Source organism: Botryllus schlosseri, chromosome 12, assembly GCF_051294905.1.
Source record: "Botryllus schlosseri isolate E-star chromosome 12, Bs_hap1, whole genome shotgun sequence".
Classification (NCBI taxonomy): domain Eukaryota; kingdom Metazoa; phylum Chordata; class Ascidiacea; order Stolidobranchia; family Styelidae; genus Botryllus; species Botryllus schlosseri.
Window position 1 is genome coordinate 20,627,213 of NC_137247.1, and position 23,190 is coordinate 20,650,402.

The following is a 23,190-nucleotide window of genomic DNA, read 5'->3' on the forward strand; positions in this document are numbered from 1 at the left end:
AGACAAACATGGAAAGGCGGTGTCATCCACAACTGATGTCAATCAAGCACTTCCACCGACTGTGACGTTTCGCTCTTTGAAATCTGACACGGTACACAAAGCTTGCGTTACAACCGTAGCGCAAGACTCTACGTTTTCAAGAAGCCTGAAAAGCGAAACGATTGTGTCGCAAGCCGTGACTACAGAACCAGGTGACGCATAGTTGCACTGATATTAGAAACCCTAACATTAACATCCTTGCAAACTGCATGAGCAATGAACCTGGTTATGAGAATCTGGAGAACGGCTCAAATGGATCAAATGAAGTAGAATTGCGCCACCAAGACAAATAGTGATGAGACGCTACAATGGACAATGTCCCGTCGTTTTTTTCTCAGGAACTCGCACTTGAAGCTGCCTTTGATATTTACGAATCTCCTCTAATGATCGTTACAAAAAACGATGTAGTTGATCGCAATAAAGCAACATTTGCCATCTCTGTTTTACGGAATCCGCCTTAATAGTGTATGGAGACCGATGACAAAATAAGGACGATTTGACTTTCCAATAAATTGCGCTTCAAAATAAGGATAAATTTTCAAACAAGGATAGTATGTAGAGTCCCTGCCCGTCACGTTAAAGGCCTGATGCTGAGTGCACAATGTGGCCGCAACTGGCCGAAATGACATTTTTATGGGATCGTCTGCGGCTGGATTTGTTAAGGTCATGGCATCAGTGACTAACTGTTAAATGTAGGAGGGTGAACGATTTACGCTAGGGGTGTCAAACATACGGCCCGCGGGTCGCATCCGGCCCGCTAGACGATTTCTTCCGGCCCATGAAGCGGAAAGCGAAAAGTTCCGCGAAAAGTTGCTATAGTTTCCAGCATAATTGTAACTAATTTTGGGGTTTTACTGTAGGAAATACTTCCATTAAATAATCCCTTAAGACAGCAAATGTCGAGCATGCTCATTGCTCATAGGCTACATTATAACCACCCAACTGCGGTGCTGCGGTTTCAGCCTATAGTTACCACAGGAAGCTCGTCGGTGAATTCGGAATTTAATTTCTAGAAGGCAAAAAGTGCACACTGTGTTAAGAGTTTTATGGAAAAATTGAACAAAACCTATTTGTTCGCAGAAGCGAAATCGCCAATGCGGAACCGTTATATGCAGTTTACACGACAAATATATTACTTACAAACAGTGTTGGGATGACTCGAGTCATGACTTGACTAGACTCAGACTCGATTCACCTTTTTCGTATGACTTGACTTGACTCGAGTCACTTGCTAAATTAACTTGACTTGACTTGACTCGGCGTATCAGAAATGTGGATTGACTTGTGACTCGGAGCAAAATTGACGAGTCAATCTCAAGTCATCACGTAGCTAATCGGTGTCGATAAAAATCACAGTATCTTTCATATGTTCAGATTTTTCGCGAAACGATGGTGTATAACCCATTAGAGTGACCAATCATTCAATGATCGTGCGTTTTACTGAGCCTCCATTGTTCTCTCACAAATAAATTGACCGCAAACGAAGTGATCACAGCATACAACTTACGTTGTCGTAAATTAGTAAAGTAATTTAGTAGCAAAATGTCTATTTCTGTTCTCTGGTCTTACCTCAACCAAGCCTCTTATTTTTATTGAAATTGAATTCGAATATAGTTTATATTGTCGTCAAGAACGAGCACAGGCTCGAATTGTGTCATATCAATTTGTGAACGGGTAATGTATTCCGTCTGATCAATTCGTTTCTCTATCTCTATTTTGGCTGGTAACTATACACTGAGGCCATGCAATTACTTACGTAGTTTAGCAGTTCTACATATAGGTGAGCGATACAGCGCCTATTCTTGCATGTACATTGTACATTGTACATTTAACTCTTCATTCGTTCATAGGTTCGTAATCAATAACCAATCAATCTGTATTTCAGACAGCTAGCTAAATGCAATGACGTAAGCATGCCTCATAGTTTGAAAAGGCAACTTGACTTGAATTGTGACTTGACTCGTATATAATTGCAGAGTCTATACTCCTTAAAATTAGGCGGAAACCTGTTAAATTTGTAGGGTGATTGGGAGATATATTGAATCAATTATTTTGGGATCGTGCTAAAATAGTATTTGAAAACTCCTGTCATGAAATCAGAATGTTTACATAATTCATAGCGGAAAAGTGACTGCTTCAAATAAACTCACTTTACTTATTTATGTAATTCAGTTGACTTCCTAGTTTCATTCTTCATCAATATTCACGATGGAATGGTTGAGCAATATTTCCACGCAATGAAAATATATACACTATTTAGCGATATATGAAAAATCAAATGCCTCGTTACATTTCAGCATTTAGCCTCCCTGGATTCGACATACTTACAGCTGGTAAGGCTCGCAAATTCATCTCGTCAATCCTTGCTATAATTTTATTCATACCTTTCAGGAAAGCCAACTATCCGAGGGTGTAGAGCCGGAATGGTAGAATATGGCCACGAAGGATTCTTTGAGTGGGCACCTGCTGATATCGGTGATGAAAAGTTCAACTATGAACTGATGAAAATTGCTGCATCGTACAAGGAAAAAAATTCAAATAAGTTCAACAAATTAAAATTGAAGGACAATTCGTGCATCGAGCCTGAGCAACTAATGTCTGGAAAGACCTACATCTTCATTGTCACATCAACCTATCGGCAAATTGATACGGGTAAACGATATGATGTTGAGGCTTCTCACGAATTGAGAACAGGTAAATAGGTGTTTTAGTTCAGACCAGCTTGAAATATTATTTATGTTTTCAACATAGGCCTACTCCACTGTTAGTAATGTAAAAGATTCTGGCCTTACATATGCTCAGAAGCAAATGTACTGCATGAATCATAGTAACCAATACAATGGTAATGTTGTAATTTTATACTTTGGTTATTAGTCATTTTATCACATGAACGAAATTAGACAACAAGTGGAGGTTGAGATTTCCCAGATCACCCAGAAGCAGACATGGGGTGATTACTTCATGAATGTAATCGATTGCGATTACGATTACTTCCAAATGACGCGATTACGATTACGATTACGATTACAGCAAAATCAGAAAGTAGTCGATTGCGATTACGATTACATTGGAAAAGTAATCACGATTACTCACGATTACATTTATTTTGCATTTTAGAAGTTATATTGGAAGACAATGTATGGATTGCGCTGAAAAGGCCTAATGAGATAACAAACTTCTTTTCAAAAAGATGCGTTATTTGCTTGTTACGTCATAATGTACCTATTGCTGATTTTCATAGAGGACGATTTATCGCACCCAACGATTTGCATTCTTGCCAGGTCCATGACTGCCGCACCCCAAATTTTCCATTAGGGTGGGGAGCGAGCTCGAAGGCGACTCAAAAGTATTTCGTAATCCAACATAAATTATAGAGTATTCTCGAGAGATTTAATTAACTTGAAAATTCTCTCTAGATAAGCTTGATTTTGGAATGCATACGTCTCCCCCTCAACATAAAAGCATACATAATTTAGGATTGCATTTAAAACAAATGGTTGTTTAAAACAGTGGTGTTTAAACAGTGTTTTAAACAAAGGCTTCAACAAAATTGTGTTTTTTTAAATTGTAAAATTATGCCATAATTGTGTAAAAATATGCTTTCCACAATCACCACCCGATTTAGCCGACGTACATAGATATGGGATGGTTGGAACCCCTCAAAATAGTCCGTTCAACAGTTATAGTACGGATATTTCGTCAAAGGAGTCATATTTACCCTATATTTTCAATTGTCAATGTCAATCCATATTCGTCACGTCATGGCTTAAAAAATAAAATAAAATAAAAAGCATGTTTTCAACAAGGGTCTTGTTGTAAACAGGTTCTCTTTAAATTTATTTTTGTTTTAGATGCAACCCTATTTTATAGCAATAGGTATTTAGGTTCCAGTCAATACCGTGTCACGACACACCAAAAGACATATGCAATTACTACCCACACACGACTTCACGAAGTGTGCTGCTATAGAAAGACTTTGGCCGAAACTTAGGGCATATGTCCATTGTCAATAGCCGCGCTGGGTGGGCGTGACTACTGGTCCGGTCCTTCCAATCCGAGCCCACAATGCAAATGCCCCCCGTACACCCACAGAGCAATAAAGACATGACAATTTGTGTGTGTGTCTCACGAAATTTTTCTTTTAGTCTACTACGTTTGGGATACAACATTATCTTTTGATTGTATAACAGACCGGAAGTCACGAATGAACAACATACGCTAAAGTAATTATAACAAGATAACAGGCGTTATAATTATGAATTACGTGCCCCGCAGCTCTACAGGTATATCTGACCATCGGGGGGGGGGGGGGCAGAGAGAAGGAGAGGATTAAAAATTAATAATAATATATTGAGCAACTTCTTGGAGGTACAAAACTTCAATATACATTTAAATAGTATATTCATATTGAAATGAATATACTATTCAAATGAATAATATAATGTAATAACCGATATTATTGACGAAATTCAGTCTTCAACTTGAAAATATCACTCTATGGCGGCCAAAGACCAACGTTTGGACTGGGGGACGAATTGCTGTTTTGGTCCTGATTCTAGCTAAAACCCACGTCAACATAATATATAAGCTCATGGCTATGGCGGCAGCAGAGATGAGCGGATTTGAAATTTTTATGTCCTAATCCAATCCAAATCCAAATCCTAATCCATAACTTTTTCATATTCAAGTCCATGTCCAATCCTAATCCGATTCCAACTGGAAATTCAGAAGAAAAAAATTAATTTATGCAATGGAGGGATTAGAAAATTTTCTTTCACAACCAACGATTCACTTGATTCAAGATAACCTAGTGACTATAAGTACATTAATAACTGATCTGAATAAATTTTGTCGCCATTCGCCACACATTTCATTCTCCCAGAAAATACATAAATCCAATCCAAATCCTAATCCGTTCCGAAAAAAATGTCTAATCCAAATCCAATCCAAATCCGACAAAATTTCACAAATCCTGTTTTTTCAAAACCTAATCCTAATCCATGCTCAATGCTCATCTCTTGGCGGCAGGTCCCAATGTTGAGTAAAGAATTATGACATAACGATTGGCGCCTGTTTCGAGTACAGTCATATGAGAAGAAGATGAAGAAAACATAAAATTCTGCCTTCAACTTAATAGATATAATGTAATGCAAGCTGCCGCTACGAGAAACGGCAAAAACGGCTCGGTTATGATATATATCAGCAGCTGTTGATTTTTATTGCTTCGTTGTGGAAACCGTATTGTTTTATTTGACGAGTACAAAATTTGAAATCTATATCCGCTGTACGTACGTATACGTACTACATATAGGCCTACTGCTCGCTAAGCAGCAACGGTCAAACTGCGTTTGCATAACCAAACATTAATACAAAAGTTACTCAGTAGAGTGATGATTAATTATCCTGCTGCGGGGTACTGGCGTGTGGAACGTGTTGATAACCTGATATACAGCACGGCGGGTGTTCTTACAATCACATCGAATATCTATTTACTGTGGATACTTCTTACGCAATGACTAGCAAAGCTAATAGGCTACTTCTGACGTAATAATGAGCAATGGCATTTAAAAATCGGACGTTTGTGCTATCATGAACCTGGTATAATACATCTTCCTTGTTCACGAATGTTCAGTTCATGTCATAGAACTTGGACAAATAAAAAGTGCTCGTTCTTTCACAAAGAAATCGATTAGATATGGGAAGTAGTCGATTACGATTACGATTACTTCGGAATTTTTTCGAATGTAATCGATTGCGATTACGATTACTTGAAAATGCTGTAATCGTCGTAATCGATTACGATTACTAATCGCGATTACCCCATGTCTGCCCAGAAGTACCAGAAAAGTAGGGAAATGAAGATTTGAAAAGTATCTACTAAGCACTGCAGCACGCCTAGGTGTCAAGGTAGCATCAGAAGTTTTCTTACTCGATGTTAGTGGTATATTCATTTGCTGTAGACCAGGGGTGTCAAACTCAAATTGCGTCGTGGGCCAGATTCTAACCTTAAAATCGTTCCCGGGCCGGACCAGTCAACTGATTCCAAAATGATACCTCATGTCCTAGCTTTTCACCTGAATAATTTACTATTTTATATAGATAATAATGGTATGTTACATTATAACACGGTGCATATAGGTTTTATGCTAGCTAGCAACTAGCAACAATTATCTTCAATCGCGAACGATGGAATGGGTCAAATGCGATGATTGACCGGATTAATACAGTTATGAAAGGCTAAAATAGTGGCGCTAATTACGATTTAAGTGGGCATATACCTACGTATCCCTAGATTTAATAGTAATCTGGCGTTCTAGCCATGCGCATGCGCTGTGAGGAATCCAAGGGCTGTAACTGTGAAGGCGGACGTTGGAATTTCTTTTATCACAATTAAACTTTGATTCGGGCTCACCTGGAGTCCAGGAACACTTCGAATCAGATGTGATACAGTATTTGGCCAGAGATATTTAAATTACTTTTTAAGTAGTATATTTGCCATGTAAACTGCATATAACGGTTGCGCATTGGCGATTTCGCTTCTGTGGACAAAGAGGTTTTGTTCAATTTCCCCATAAACTCTTAACACAGTGTGCACTTTTTGCCTTCTAGAAATTAGGTTCCAAATTCACCGACTTGTTTCCAGTGTTAACTATAGGCTGAAACAGCAGCAGCGCAGTCTGGTGGTTATAATGTAGCCTATGAGCATGAGCATGCTCAACATATGCCGTCTTAAGGGAATATTTAATGGAAGTATTTCCTACAATAAAATCTCAAAATTAGTTACAATTATGCTGGAAACTATATGAACTTTCCAATCTACGTAGTATTGCTTCGCGGCCGGATGAAATCGTCTACGGGCCGGATGCGGCCCGCGGGCCGCATGTTTGACACCCCGGCTGTAGACCTATATCTGATTGTGGTTACAGTGGAAACAGTTAGTCCATCATTACTGTTACATTGTAATGTGAATAGCAAGCTCAATCTTATTCCCATTTTGTAATGATGAGTTAGTTTTATATATAACAGTTGATTACTATCCCATACGGATAGAAGCGCAACGTTTGAATATCAAGAAAGGTTTACTGCTGATCGGATCCTCTAGAGGACAATCTCAAAGTTTTAAAATAGTAGGCTACCTCATAAAAAAATAATAAAGAATAAAAACTTTGGAACACATGGCCCGCGAGCCATGTATGGCTATTTTGCTAAATTTTAATTCGTCTTGGCTATCGTCTTGGCCTCATACTTACCACCAATGTTCCCTTCACTTTTTCACGAGTCTGCGCGCACTCACCAACTCACTGCGCAATCCCTTTGAAAACAGTGCGTAACTACTACAAAAATGTCATCACTTCGACTTTCTTGTGCACGGCGCACGTTTTTCTGTGCGCGGCGACTTTAAAAGCATTGCACGGCGACGCACGCGCGTAGCTTAGAGGGATCAGTGCTTACCACACGAAAATAATGATCCTGGCCGTTATGAAAATTCACAAATGTGTCGCAGTGGTAGAGCCATAGCCATAGCGGCATGCGACCCGCGTGTTGGTGACCCCTGCTATAGAGAGTGATGTAAGGCAAATAATTGAACACACCAGCCGATTATATAGACTACTTCATTGAGGAATATATTGAATTGCATATATACATAAATTTTACTATATTATTTTTCAATTAAAGAAATCAAAGAACCAGAAATCGTATCAATAGAATGTGGAAACGAAATTATCATTATCAATTGGAAGCCAGCAGAAGGAGCTCTTCATCACAAACTGAATATTTTGGATGAGCAAGATCAAGAAATTTATGGATCGGAAATAACGGATTTGGATACCCCAATAGAGTACAGAATGACAGATTCATGCCGGTATGGCAGGATTTGCTGTTTTGTAGTTGAAGCTCGTGGAGAAGGTGATGAATCTAGATTCGCAAGAAACAGAATCACAATTGGTATTTTTATCCACTTCGTGTGATTGTGAATGTATCTGACCTAATGAATGTACGATGTTTCAGGAGGAGACAGATGTGTTACAGATGTGAGAGGTAAAATAATAGGACGGAGAAAAATTCGTTTCACATGGAACAAACCGAAAAACGGGGTCACTGATTATGAGATTCAGATTTGCGAAAGCAATGGCAAGGACCTAAAAAATAGGAAACCCTTTCGACAAACGGAGTCTTGTTATTTAGCCGAAGAATTGAAATCAAAACATTGGTATCAGTGTTCTGTTCGCCTTGTCAATGAGAATACACATCAACCTTGTAGTATATCTGGATGGATTGAGACTCCTCCATGTATGTAAGAAATGTGTCTTTTCGACGTCTGGTATCATTCGAACTGCTATTTATCAGGGCCTGCTGAAGCAATCGAAAAAGATGAAAATTTCGGTAAGTTTCCAAGATAGTCTCGCCGTTGATGATCAATGGTCAAGTTCAGTGATTTTGAACGTTTCACGCATCGCGAACCTCTTCGACCATATGGGAACCTCAAGAAAGCCAAAAATAGTGAAAAATACGCATAAAGTTACAGATATCAGTCAAACTACATATTCACAATTATAAAAGTGCGGTATAATTTTAGTATCGCCCGAGTTTGTTGGGATGGCACAACGGAAAGTGACGACTTATTTTCCTTTGACCTATTTTTTTCTAGAGAATGGCATTGGAGTAATGATAGGAAGAAATGGTGCCCGCACCGCTCCCTATTTTTACTGATTTTTATTTTTAATGAACTTGACATTGTTCCTCGCGCTTTGCACGATTTAATATCACTAGATTTATTGATTTTAATATGGGCACCCCTCTACAATAACAAAAAACTAAAAATACATATATTTTACAGATATAAGTCAAAACTGTCTTCAAATATGAGAGGGGAGTATATTTTTAGTATTGTCTGGGGTCATTGGTATGCTTCAGTCTAGACCAGTGGTTCCCAACCGGGGAGGAATTCCCCCCTTGAGGGGAATTTTGCAATTTTTATGGAGGAATTCCACTTTCGAATTGAAACGGATTTCCCAAATTGTTCATGTTTGAACTGTCATGCAGTCAACCAGTTATATCCGAACGTATGCTCCTTATGGCTGTTATTTGTTTGCTGAAAGTAAGTTCAAATGCTATTTGAAATCTCTTTTTCACTTACAAATCCCCCCACCCCTTTTTTAACTAGTTCAGATGTGCTGCAGTTCGCAAGACAATTTTGTAGGCCAGCTACGGCCACTCAATCAAATATATCCTAAGCGAGTAAAAAGCGTGCCGGATCTATCACAAGAAGGCCTCTAGTGAAAGTATTTATCTTATATTTTCAAGTCAACATTTTCAGACAGTGACTAAATGTTTCAACGTCACCGATTCAAGTCAAGGAGATCGCTAGCCTTGCTTTATTTTAAGTGAACAGCTACCCGATCGAAAAAAAAACATGGTAAACTTGGTGCAATGTTGCCGAAACGTAATGGGTGTCCTAAATTTCAATGAGCTCCAGCAGGGAATATGATCACGTGTATGTTATATATCAGGGCTGTAACCCAGTCACGAGGATCCGAGTCACAAGTCAATCTCACTTTCATAGTTTTTACTCGAGTCAAGTCGAGTCATCTTCAATTCACCATTGAGTCAAGTCCGAGTCCAAGTCACCGAGCAGACGGTCGAGTCCGAGTAATGGTATTATGACTCGAGCACGAGTCCAAGTCATACTCAAGTCAACACTGTTTGGTGATATTGAATGATTTGGATTTATGATATACTAATTTTCCTTACTTTGAGTAGTTTCTTGTCGCATTGTCAAGTACCAGGGTCAATAGACGAAATTCCAACAGGGTGGTCAATTTACTGTTCTTCGAAATTACAATGAAATGTCGGTCTTGGCTGTTTTATAGTCTCGAGTCATATGGCTTGGTTTGAGTCATTAACAATGACTCGAGTTCAAGTCGAGTCAACACCCAGATTGTCTCGAGTCGAGTCGTTTCCGTATTTTGAGAAAATTACTCGAGTCAAGTCGAGTTATCAGAAAATGGTCAAACTCGAGTCAAACTCTGGTCAACCCTGCTCTATATGAAAGTACCACTATTGTCGGCCACATGCATACGCAAACTTGAGAAAAAAATCGTGAGGCCAGTAAATTTATGGTTACTGATTCTTCACAGCAGTTATATTAGCGATTGGTGCATGGTAAGCCGAAAACACAAATGGAAGTGGGGGGGTCTGTTGAGTCAAGCCTTCCAGAATTTGTGTGATTGGGACCAAGACCGTGGTTTTTGGAGGTCTACAAAGTGTTATTACAGCACTACTAGAAACAAACACTCGGTACCGCCCGTCTTATTCTTTCAGTCAACGAGTGTTTGCGCGGTAAAAATGACCATTTTTAATCATCGGGCAGATTTATCATAAGGGGGGAATTTTGGCTCAAATTTCGGCCAAGGGAGGCACGAGATGAAAAAGGTTGGGAACCACTGGTCTAGACCTAAAGGACGCATATTGGCCGAAACCATCGATATTGATAGGATGCCTGAACGTCAAGAAAACGACGTTACTGAATTGCGTTGCCTTGAAATTTTTATTCGCATGCATCTCACCATCTCTTAACAAAGTAACCTGATTAATAACAACGGATCCACCAGACACTAACTCTGGAGAACTTTATTAATAGTTTTAATCGCGTGGCATGGTGTCCTAATTTCCGATGGAATAACTTCTATCAGATCTACCCCTAAATCTGATCACTTATATGCAATAAATATCCAGGTACCAAAATTATTGAACAAATTCATTCATTAACTTAGAAAAGTTTTCGGGGATGGCGTGAGCAGTCCATTAGTCAATACTACACATTGATTTTTGATATCAATTTTATTGGCGGATTTTACGTGCAGTAAATATATAAACATTATAAACCAGGGGTCACCAAAACGCGGCCCGCGACATGATTTGAGATTTCGGAAGAAAGCTAAGAAAACCATATTGAAGTGCTGAAATTGACCACAGGTTCAATATAGTTTTGTTGTTGTTTCAAAATAAGCTATTCTCAGGTGTCCAACATCACTATTCGTCACAAGCTAAAACGACTTTGGTGATGGCAACAGCATTCCATCAAGGGAGAATCAGATGATATAAATGAACATGGGCATATATTACCTTGACGTGCAGTGGCTTAAACACTGCCATAACCGGGACGTCAAGAAAACGGCTTATGGCAGTGGTTCTCATCAAACTGGGGCCGTGAAAGCATCTGAAGAAGGGCGGACCTGCGGTCAACTGAAAAATTTTTCGCGCTCCGCGCGATTTACCTCAAATTCATGGTTATTGCCCTGTGTGAAATTCGGAATTCATATCATACATTTCTCTAACCAACAGTCATAACCTTCCATGCCATCAAGTTATCCGTTGGGATTGCTAGTATTCTGGTTTCATTTTGTGATATGACGATACGGGGCCCGCAAAATTTTTCAGTAAGGGGGGCGTGTCTAAATTAAGTTTGAGAACCACTGGCTCAGGGCTTCCCCATAAGATGAAGCTTACGTGGAGATGGTCTTTCAGCTAGTAACGTTTCCAGGTATCACGCACAGCTCGGAGTTCAAAATAAAATGAAATTGATCATGGTGATTTTTGTTGTATTTGTATTCCTTTAATAAAATATCATTTCATATGTGGTCACAATTCCCATCGCCTATGTTAGGTGGACAGCGTTTTACTGACGTAGAGTTTTAAAACGTGGTTGCCTATTTGATATAGATACTGAATTTATGCGGCCCGCGGCCGCTACGAAATTTGAAAAGTGGCCCGCGACCCATTTTGAGTTGGCGACCCCTGTTATAAACGGATAAGTCTAGCGGTCACCGTTACCTAATCCGGCGACGCTTGTGAATCCAGTAATCCCACTGTTGGTTCTAGTGTTGGGATGACTCGAGTCATGACTTGACTAGAGTCACTTTGCTAAAATGACTTGACTTGACTTGACTTGGCGTATCAGAAATGTGGATTGACTCGTGACTCGGAGCAAAATTCACGAGTCAATTTCAAGTCATCAAGTAGGCCCTAATCGGTATCTTGCATATGTTCGGATTGTTCGCGAAACGCTGGTGTAACCGCGCACTGAGAGCGACCATCTTTCAATATTCGTGCGTTTCACTTAGCCTTCATTGTTCTCTCACAAATAAATTAATGGCAAACGAAGTGATCGAAGCTTACAGCTTACGTTGTCGTCAACTAGTAGTAAAGTAATAAAATAGCAAAATGTCTATTTCTGTTCTATGTTCTTACCTTAACCAAACCTCTTGTTTTACTGAAATTGAATTCGAATATAGTTTATATAGTCCTCAACCATTGGCGAAGGCTCGAATTGTATCATATTAATTTGTAAATGGGTAATGTATTGCATCTTATCAATTCGTTTCTCTATTCTCTATTCTCTATTTTGATTGGTATACTGTAAACTGAGGCTACGCAATTACTTACGTAGTTTAACAGTTCTATGTATATGTGAGAGATATAGCGCCTTCCTGCGGGTATATTCAATTCTATATTCGTTCATCGGTTCGGAATCTATGACCACTCAATCTGTATTTCAGACAGCTAGAAAAATGCGATGACGTAATCATGCCTCATACTTCAAAAAGGCAACTTGACTTGAATTGCGACCTGACTCGTGACTTGACTTGACTTGACTCGAGTCACTTCCGAAAATCGAGTGACTTGACTTGACTCGAGTCACCTTCCAAATCGATTGACCTGACCTGACTTGACTCGAGTCAAAATGTGCAATGACTCGAAATGACTCGTGACTAGAAGGTAGTGACTTGATCCCAACACTGGTTGGTTCACTACAGAAATGGTGTTTGTGTTTGTCAGTCAGTTGTATGTATCCCGTGTAGTGAAGCAACTCCCTGTAAGCTAAGCCTCCCCCCCCAGAATAAGTGTTGATCAGCCAATGGTATCGTTATATGTTTGGTAAGAAAGTGTTGTTACGTCCCTACCAAATAAAACTACGTAATTCCATTGAACCCATTAGATGTTTGCCCCCCCCCCCCCCATTGGTTTTCTGAATTTCACCTTGGATCGCCGTAACCTTGTGTTAAATGTTTGATACGGAAGTGCCCAAAGGTACATTGCCAAAGTGTGGATTCAAATAGTTTCGGAATCTCTGTCCTGGAGTTTTAATGTCACGACGCCCTTCTTATTTTACCTTCAAATGGTATTTGCGAGAGAAAAAATGACCATGTTGCCAACGGTTTGTTCTCTATTAGGGGACATTTCAGCTGAAATATCGGCCGAAGGGATTAGCGAAACAAGAAAGTTTGGCAACCACTGACTTAACCGAATCATATTTTTCATTATATAGAAATGATATATCGAAAAGATATTTTTAGCTACTTAAGCATTGACCATGTGGAAGTAGAGAGATAAAATGCGTATTAAAAATATATAATTATTGCAGCGACTTGACTAAACTTTTTCTTAATATATTTCAACGTGACAATGCTAGCTTATAGTCTTATTGTGATGCTTATTTCTAATTTATTTGCAAGCGCAATAGCCGGACATCAAAGGCCCGTGCATTTGAAAGGTTTCCATTGCTGAACATCACAAAGTCAAAACAGGAATGAAATAATTCGGTTCACGAGTGTGATTTTAAATTGGCAACTCCGGGAAGCTTTTTACTTTCAGTGCTGCAGTTTGACTCGAGTCATTCCAAACCTGGCTGGACGTAATGCAAAAGTAAAGTCAGCAAAACACATGGTTGCCAACAGATTCAAATTTCAATCTTGCTAAAGAATCGGCGCTAGCCACTTCCATCCCTAATTTTGACAAATTGGTTATTGAGGACGACCAGCTTATAAAATCATGTCAATATTTCTGACGCGTGTACTTTATCAACCTATCAATGTTTGGCTTGTTTTATATATATAAATATATATTACCTTCATATTTCCTCGGTCACTATGTAATTGAATTAAAATATTGCGTTTTGGCAACAACAAAAAAAACATCAATTCACTATAGTGCGACCCGCGAATGGATTTAGATGTTTAATGCGGCCCGCGAGCCAAAATATTTGCACACCTCTGGACTAGAACGAGTCATTTCTTCTAAAGCAACTGAAACTTGCGTAAATGGCACTGTAATTTACCGCTATCGGCTTTGTATCGTTTCCCGATACTGTTATGATAAGAAAATCTTGAACTCGTGACACAATTGGATATCATACTCCATTTATGTTTTGATTTAACGTCGCAGGAAAGCCAGAGAAGATTTCGGCGAAAATATCTAGTAATACCGGTGACAAATGTACAATCAAAGTGGCGTGGAGTGATGTCGATCCCGGAAGAAATTATCACAAATTGCGATATCGGGTTTCATTATATCAAGTTGGTTATGTTTGGAATACCAAATGTGAGAGTGAAGAGCTTCAATCAACTACCACTGAATGGGAAGTCGACGAAGTTCCTACTGGACACAAATATGAGATTAAACTGATAACATCATTTCAACATATCGACAACGACACGAAGAAAAAAATTACAAAAACATATCAGTTCTATGCTGGTGAGATATTTGAAATAAATGCAAATAAAATTTAGGAGATAGCTAAACCTTTTCAGAAAAGAAGAAACTTATGATGAAAGATGAAATCGAATATTCGCACGGGAAAATCACTTTCAAGTGGGATCCAATATGTGATGCGAAAACATATAAAATCAGTTTGCAATGCGAAAACAAGAAAAAAACAATGCTAACACAAGATATCACAGAAAATGTTGGTATCTGTCACGTAACGATGACTGAAGATTTTAGAATAGGCCAATCCTGCTGGGCAATGGTCACGGCTTGTACTGATGCGCGGGAAATATCACAGTCTGATTGGAAACCATTTTTCATTGGTAAGAAACAGGGTTGGGAATAATAACTCCTGATACCATAATTCATGATAAAAATTCATAGGAGATGAGAAATGTCCCAGGAAGGTGGTGGCTTCATATAACGATGGTTTTATAAGATCCCTCAACATATCTTTCGATGAACCCCGTGTCGGTGCTCCAGACAGATACGAAATTGAGGCTTTCCTAGCGGATGGAAGTAGACAAAAGACCCATCAAATATCTGGAACGTTAACCTCATACAAGTTTGGCCGCCTTAAAAGCAACAAGACATATTATTTCACAATATCAGCCTTGTGGGATGATCGTTCAATTCCAAGTAGATCAAATCGAATTACTACGTTGAAAAGTGAGTTTCAAAGTTCCTTTACAAAAGGCTTAAGCATAATTTAAGAGTTGATTTCCTTGTCAGAAAAACAGTGTGAGACAACTGTCGGTTCGCAAACATCTGCTTTGGTGCTTCATAAAGGTGATGGTGATGCGAATTATGATATAAGTCGCTCAACAATCAATATACAGAATTTCAAGGCGTCGCCCTGCCCACCAAGCGCGGACAAAAATTTCGGTATGATCTCTTCACGCACAGCGTGTGATGGCGAAACATATAAATACATTCAATTTAGTATATTTTATTTTCTCAGATTCTGTTCGTGAGTTGAAAGCCGAAATTCAAGCGGAAAAAGTGAAAATGGACCAGTTTTTGGTTTCTTGGATCCGCCCAGGTTTTGAAGACGATCCTGATTCTGATTATTCTGTGGAAAGATATGAGGTGACATACCGAGAAGAATCTGATAAAAGGCAAACTTGCCATCCCGACCAAGACGATCAGATTCACTGCTACCGGATTCTTCAACTGCACCTCGGATTTAAATACACGGTGTCTGTGCAGACAGTGTACAAGATCATCGACGATGATAGTAATGAAGTCATATTTGGTAGAAGTGTCGAAAAAATATTCTGCACAAGTAGGTACACTGTGAAACCATGGGTGGAAAATGGTGTATTTATCAGATAGGGTATCAAAAGAAAAGGGTATCAAATCTTTATGCTTTCACACCCCTTCAATGGGTGGAAATGAGTTATACAGACCAATCCTACCCCTTTCGATCTCTTGGAATGGTACACGACAACAGAACGCGCTGCAGCCCTGGGATATATCTGCATACGAATTGATGTATTTCACTCAATTACACCCTTTGGAATGGATGAAAAATCACAATTTAGTACATGAAAGCATGGCATTGTAGGGTATGGTATGGTATGGAGCGAAATTTTGGTAGAATGGTATGGAAACTTCCAAGTATGGTATGGAAATATTTTCATACTTCCATATTTCGGCAGTTTTGCAGGAACCATGACAATGATCCAACTTTAGATTTGTCAAATCGATTGTATACCTCAGAAAATCGTTCATTGAAAGGGGTATGTTCAATGTTCATGGTAATATCTCAAATTGCGACTCAGGCTCACCCAACGCGGTCGATATCTATTTGAAGACAAAAAGGTTGCACGACTCTCACATGATGGTAAATACTTTTATTTATACTTATTCCAATCTGAATATCATAAAAACTAATGATATTCGATCTTGAAATATCAATTTGACATAAGCATCACCATTGCAATTCAAAAGTATGTAGCTTGTCTCGGTCTCCAATACACATTGTATCTTCATTAAAACCGGTTATCTCTGTTGTAGGAATTAACACACTTATGTTGGCTAATTAAACTAATCAGTATGGCCCACACATTGGAGGGGGAATCGGACATTTGATATGCTGTCACAAAATGCCTATTGATTTCAGCGATGTAAAATTATATTTCAAAATATATTCTAATGGGACAATACTTTGTTTTATGTAATTTTGTCGATATCACAATATTACTGCTTTCAGTGCGTCTTCACACTAGTTTTATATGTCATGAAGTTTTGTTATGATTCCCAAATGATCCCGTATATATTTTTCGCACCGTCTTCGACGATTAGGCAACTTACATAGCTGACATATGACACAAATTAATAGGGGATTGGATCAGTGCATCAGGGTTGATTAAATGGATAATTCCTTCCAAAATAATTGGAATATAAACGCCAGAAAATTTGCACACATCAAAAATAGAATATCTGAGAGGTTGGGCTACTATGAGAGTATGGAAAATGTGTCAAATATATGGTATGGAAGAATTTTGCTATTTTATGGAAAATAGCCAGTTTTTTATGGAACGATTGTGGCTGGTACAGAGTATGGAAATTTCCCTTTCCATACCACACCTTACCATGCCCTGCCTAAATGGGCCGTTTACCATATTTACATCCCACGTCATGGTTGAAATCTTATAAATGCACCTATTTTTCAACCATGGATTTACAATGATAGCCAATCCATTTCACAACAATTTTTGTTCAAATAATTCGAATTCTCATACTCATTCTTTTTTTAAGGGCCGAAAAAGCCAGAAATTATTCATTGTAAAGTGGATACTGATCAGGATAAGCTACATATGGAATGGCAGGATTCGGTTGGCGCAAAAAGTTTCAGAGTGAATATCTATACAAATGATTCGAAAGAACCTGCATTGACTAAAGATGTCGGGAGACAAAACAGATATGAAAGAGATCTGGATGTGACGTTGGGATATGGTATGAAATTCTATGCCAAAGTAATAGCGAAAGGCGAAAAGAACCTTACAAACACAGCCGAATCCATGCCGTCTCTTATTGGTACGAATGATGTATAATAAACTGCGCTTATCACAACATGACAAAAACCTATATATTCGACTTCAGGCGGAGATTTGGTACCATCAGATGTTGTCGCATCCAACAACAACGAACATATAACAGATCCCAGGAAGCAAACGCATGTCAAATGGACATCATCAAAACAGCGGCCAGATTCTTATCAATTGCAAGCTTATGTATGCCCTCAGATGCATGAGGTCGGAGATCTCCAAGTGGTCACAGGAGATCAATACTTGTTCGAGAACCTTAAGGCAGGAATCTGTTACGTATTCAAAGTCATGGCTGTGCACAACGGAACTCCGACTAGTGGCTGTATTTCCAATAAAGTAGTCACAGACACATGTATGTACATATATGTAACCTATACTTCATAACATGATGCAGAAAATGATTTTATCACTTCTCTGCATAGTGGCAATGAAGGTGGCGAACGTGAAAGCAGCGTTACACCACAGATCCGATACTACTCAAATTGTTAACTGGGAGGAAATGACAAACGATGCAAATGGAGGTGAAATCAAATATCTTGACCATTAGCGAAGTGATGACAATTCTATCATGAGAGAGGAAGAGGCCAATATAAACACCGTTACATTTTCGTCCCTCCGGGCTGCAACAATATATTACGTAAAAATATGTGCAATGAATTCAAAAGGTACTGGTCAATGGTCAGATGAATGTGAATTCGAAACAGGTGGGGGTATAAATATGAATTAGCCAAACATTTCAGCGATCATAGTTAAGTTACTCTATTTAGCTATTGAGAGACCTAGAAATGTAAGACTCGTCATAGAAAAGAAGTCGCTGAGACTGAAATTCGAACCAGCCAAGGGACCTCGTTTGCGCCATATTTATCAACTGAAAGCTCAGGCATCCAATGATTGGTATTCCATCGCTAAGTCTGAGAAACTGAGCAATGCAGAGGATCCGTCAGTATTGTTCAGCGACGTTCAAGCTAATAAATTTTACAAGGCGTTTGTATACGCCGAATACGATTCGCCAAATGATGGTATTAAACGGTCGCTTGATGCTGAGTCGAACAAAATTCGAACTTGTAAGTATTTTTTCCAATAATTCGCAATTCCATGAAATGAATTTTGTGTAACCTAGGTCCATCAAAAGTTGACGTAACGACACACAAGTGCCATAAAGAACACGGTCAAGGATGCAGACAAATGAAAATTGGCTGGGAACATCAACTTGACATTGAATATTATGAACTCTCAATTACGCAGTGTGGCTCGTCAGTAATGGAGGACGTTTTTTGTGTAGAAGATAAGCTAGAAGTAGTCTATTCTTGCAAACAAGAAGCCATCAAATATGACGTGCGAGTTCGTGCCAAAAATGAAACAGGATTCGGTGATCTATCTGATGTGAAGACCATAATGCTAGGTAAGAGTAACTAATCATTCTTTAGCATTCCCAGAGCATGAGAGGCATCTATCATTTCGCACCTTGAAATGTGGCTGGCAGTATGTAATGATGTCGTTCTCTATATCCCTGTATCTTTGAACAATGTCCTAAGCATTTTCCTCCGACTGATTTTCGAACGACAATTTTGTCGCGACACACTAAAGAAAAGGGTGAACAAGATTGCTACTATTTGCTTTTATTTTAGGAAGCCTTAAAAATCGAGAGGTTTCGATAAAATACAGAATGACATTAAATGTCTGTGAATCATTTAGTGGTTAATTTATTGGTTCTCAAATTTTTACAACACGCTCCTTCATGATAGTGAAAATACCCCTAAGTGCCCCCTAATCGTCATATCACAAAACCCAACCAGAATGCTAGCAATTACGATGTTTGGTTTGATGTCATGGAAGATTTCTGAGTCGTGATGAGAGAATTCTCAATTATTAAATTCGTACTATACACAGAGCAGTAGCTATGAATTGGATGTTTTTTTTTGGTATTCATGGTGTTTGTCGACTACTATGGTCATTTACACCAGGCCAATATTCTTCCTTATTTTCCGTAACTGCCGACTTATAGCATGGCCCATCTCTAGGCTTTTGTAAGACACCGCTGATGCGGATGAGGTGGCGAGGAGGAGCCTAGGTAAACCTCCAACACTTAGGTATAGGAATTCGGAAGTCGACCTCGGTGGTACTCGAACCCACACCCATTGGTGTTGCAGCCGCGGATTATACCACTACACTATCTCGTCACTAATTGAATGTACATCACACGGAAAATTTCTCAGTTGCTTCCACGCCCCACCCCCACCATTCCTTGGAGGCGCGCCCGTCAGTTTGAGAACCACCTATTTAATCAGTTTGGACCACAAGGTTCTGATGTTCTGCACCGACACTCGTTTCAGCTATGCGTAATAGGAAAAACGAGATTCGGAGGGTTTTGCAAATGTGTTGTTTACTCCGGTATTTTGTTTTTGTTGTATCCATTTCACAGAGCCCACATAATAACGTGGCGAATTGCGTTATTCACAGAGGGGAAGCACACACTCTTGTGTACCTTAAAATTTGCCTCATATAAATAAGTGATGTCTGTCATATTTATTTTAATCGCTGCAGTTTGAATCAAATACCAAATAAAATAATTAAAACAGGGATTGCCAACCTTTTTGCTATTCACGGCCGCATTTCCATTACTCATGTAGCCTACGACCGCATTTCGATTACTCATGTAGCCAATGGCCGCATTTCAGGGCATAGTCGTAATGAACTAACTGGACGCGGAATACATATGCTAAACTTGACATGTCCATTTCCAGTGGGCTCCGGACTGAGTTATTTATTCAGATCGGCTTACTATACGCACCTAAATCGCGAGTGATGTTATGAATAGCTTCTGGGATTCGTTATGGTCGCGCGAGGCGCGAAAATATTTCATATTCACGGATGAATATCGTCATTAAGATTAGTAGTTTCACATATTCCTATCAAACATTTAGCCTTTCTCAGCCCATGTGATTAGCTCACCGATAGAGTTGATGGAGGGCTAGTTTCAATGGATTTTTGGGTTGGCCAATTGTTGTTGTCACTTTGTTGCATGTTGTTATATCTTGACCTCCCATCAAGATTGTCAGTATATATAACGTATACGTAACGTATACCAGAAACAAACTTCTTTCGTGAGTAACACACGATTCCAAGTTGGTATTTCCGTATAGGGCGCATCATTTCCTCTGCTGTTCACATTTGTGCTGTGGGAATGACATTGCAAAGGGCGCTACTATATTGAAATCGAAAATGAAGTTGTGTTGAAAAAAATTTCAAGATTATTTTAAATCTCAAAAATTTGGGGTCAATTCAATTTGCATATCGACGGCCACCAACACATACTGTGATTGAATTACATGTTCACGACCGCACAAATCCCCTCCTACGGCCGCAGGTTGGCCACCACTGAATTAAACTGTTCATAAGATATTTATATCAATTCCAATCTTAACACCAGGGCATTTCAAATATATGTTGAACTGATGCGCCGTTTTTACGCACAACTTTTCTCGGGATCGACGATCCAAACAAGCCAATCCTGATGATGAAACATTTGTAAACCGCTCATTGTGTTGGCGCCAAGGCTTTGGAGCCGGAGCCGGAGCCAGGTGCCGCAGCCGTGCATTTTAAGCAGAACCGGAGCTAGAGCCAGAGCTCAACATAAAATTCAAGAGGAGCCGGAGCTGAAGCCGGTTCTAAGAACAGTAGCTCTGGCTCCGATGTATTTCATAAGATGCTATGATTTTACTGATGGCTGAATTCACATAATTTTACTGTAATCGTTCAAAAAATTGAGAATTTTTGCCTCGTTGGCACCACCTTTTCTATCTAACCAGTAACCATGTTTAATTGTTCACACATGGGGAAAACCCGGGTAGGCTGGATTTGCCGCGCTTACTCCGTAATTACTGTATTATAGGTATACCCGCAAATTCGTAATCAGCACAGCACCTGAGGTCGATTGTGTGGTTCGAAAAATAATGATAACCATGCATGTCACAAAACGGGATTAATGCTTATGTGAGAGAGATGAGCAATATACCTAATTAGTATTTAGACGATTACATAAGCGACGCCATAGGATATAACTATGACATCGCTGCACATGATGATTTAGATCAGCGGTTCTCAACTTTCCTTGCATAACGGCCCGCATCTTGACAGCAAAAACCGTTGCGGGCCGCAGAACATTATTACCGTATGTTTGTGGACTACTCTTATATTTAGGCTAAGGGATGGTGTGAACGCGAGGTTCATGTTCGCGTTCTGTGTGTGAACCTCGGAAATTTTGAGGTTCGCGTTCACAACAGAACCTTGGTAGGTTCTGCACTGTGAACCTTTTTCATATATTGCAATTTTCACTTCATTCTAACATCTTTGGTTTCAAGTTATTGCATTTCAACTGCGGGCCACTCTATGCATGGCGCAGGCAGCATCAAAAATCAACACTAAACGAGCATGCCCCTTGACAATCTCCAAAAATTTATTTGCATTGTTACAAAATTTTGCTCGAAATATCCAGTTTTTGTTTGTGAATATTTTGTGACTCTTTGCTCTGAGCTTGACCCGCAATCACATAACAGCAAGAGCGAAATACACTGCATGTAGTCAGCGAATGATGCTTTTTCAACCAATCAATGAGCTTGATATCGTTTTCTGATGTAAATTCTAGCAGGCGTACGGGGTCAATCTTCACTACATATGTTTACTGTATCATAAAAACCAAATCCGTTCGATTGGGGTATTGGCTATACTGTTGTAGAACTTGTTAATGGGGTAATATTGGTAGCAAGTATAGAAACCCGTTTTACACTCTGCTCAATATCCATGTAGCAATACTCAAACGCCGAATACATTGTTCGGTCAGGCTGAGACCGTTCAGGCGTAAGCTTATATTCCCTGGCAAGTCTTTGTTGAAATTGTTGGCAAAGCAACGTAAGATATTGATTTTACGGGAATATTTTATCATTTGATTGCCTCAGTTGATACATTTGGCGGAGTTTAAAACGTCAATATGTACTTCAGCACTGTGCCATTATGTGGGCCGAGTCGTCGCTAGGTATCGTGTTATGTACAATACATTAATATAGGCAATCACTTTAATTGAAATAAAGGGTTGAAATAAGAAATGTGACGTCATGAGGTTCACGTTCGCGTTCACACAGAACCTTGCAAAAAGGTTCGCGTTCACACGAACCTGAACCTTTCAGAGGTTCACACCATCCCTGTGACCAGTCGTATATGGGCATTTATTACATTTGTATGCATTCTACAGCATTAATAGACACTGGGCAGCGTTCGTATAAGCTTTCAGTTGCTGTTTATAGTGAGATTATGTCATCTTCCGACGGAACAAGTAAATCCCTTCATGAAGCGTGCATTGCATTCGTTCCCAAGTCGGTATATGCAGTGTGCACCTTCAAACCCTTGCACCGGAGAACTGAACTCTCTGTTTCAATGCGTGAGCGAGCAAGTATAAAATTACGGTAACTTTTTCGTTACAAAGGCCATTGTCGCTTTGAGCTCTCAGTGACATGAGAAGAAGTCTCGTGTTCGGGGTAATTTCTGAGCAAACCAA

At 39.3% G+C, this 23,190-nt stretch overlaps 1 protein-coding gene and 1 long non-coding RNA gene across 2 annotated transcripts in view; one reads left to right on the forward strand and one right to left on the reverse strand.

The window, feature by feature from the left end:
* The window catches only part of LOC145451876 (uncharacterized), a 328,627-nt gene that overhangs the window by 229,890 nt on the left and 75,547 nt on the right, over positions 1-23,190 (reverse strand). The gene's annotated exons all lie outside the window — the stretch shown is intronic.
* LOC145452682 (uncharacterized) lies at positions 1,621-18,687 on the forward strand. The gene is made up of 14 exons (XM_080330851.1): positions 1,621-2,372; positions 2,431-2,733; positions 7,717-7,986; positions 8,050-8,331; positions 8,389-8,424; positions 14,266-14,574; positions 14,631-14,909; positions 14,971-15,105; positions 15,319-15,471; positions 15,548-15,871; positions 17,350-17,628; positions 17,695-17,991; positions 18,062-18,343; positions 18,407-18,687. The coding sequence occupies exons 1-13, from the start codon at positions 2,306-2,308 to the stop codon at positions 18,184-18,186; spliced, it is 2,859 nt and encodes a 952-aa protein (XP_080186977.1). The 5' UTR covers positions 1,621-2,305; the 3' UTR covers positions 18,187-18,343; positions 18,407-18,687.

What these genes read in the sequence shown, in the direction of transcription:
- LOC145452682 (XM_080330851.1), top strand. Translation starts at nt 2,306, where the DNA reads ATGAAAAATCAAATGCCTCGTTACATTTCAGCATTTAGCCTCCCTGGA. An exon ending in ATTCGACATACTTACAGCTG is followed by an intron (nt 2,373 to 2,430) that starts GTAAGGCTCGCA and finishes CATACCTTTCAG; the next exon opens with GAAAGCCAACTATCCGAGGG. An exon ending in CGAAAAAATATTCTGCACAA is followed by an intron (nt 15,872 to 17,349) that starts GTAGGTACACTG and finishes TCTTTTTTTAAG; the next exon opens with GGCCGAAAAAGCCAGAAATT.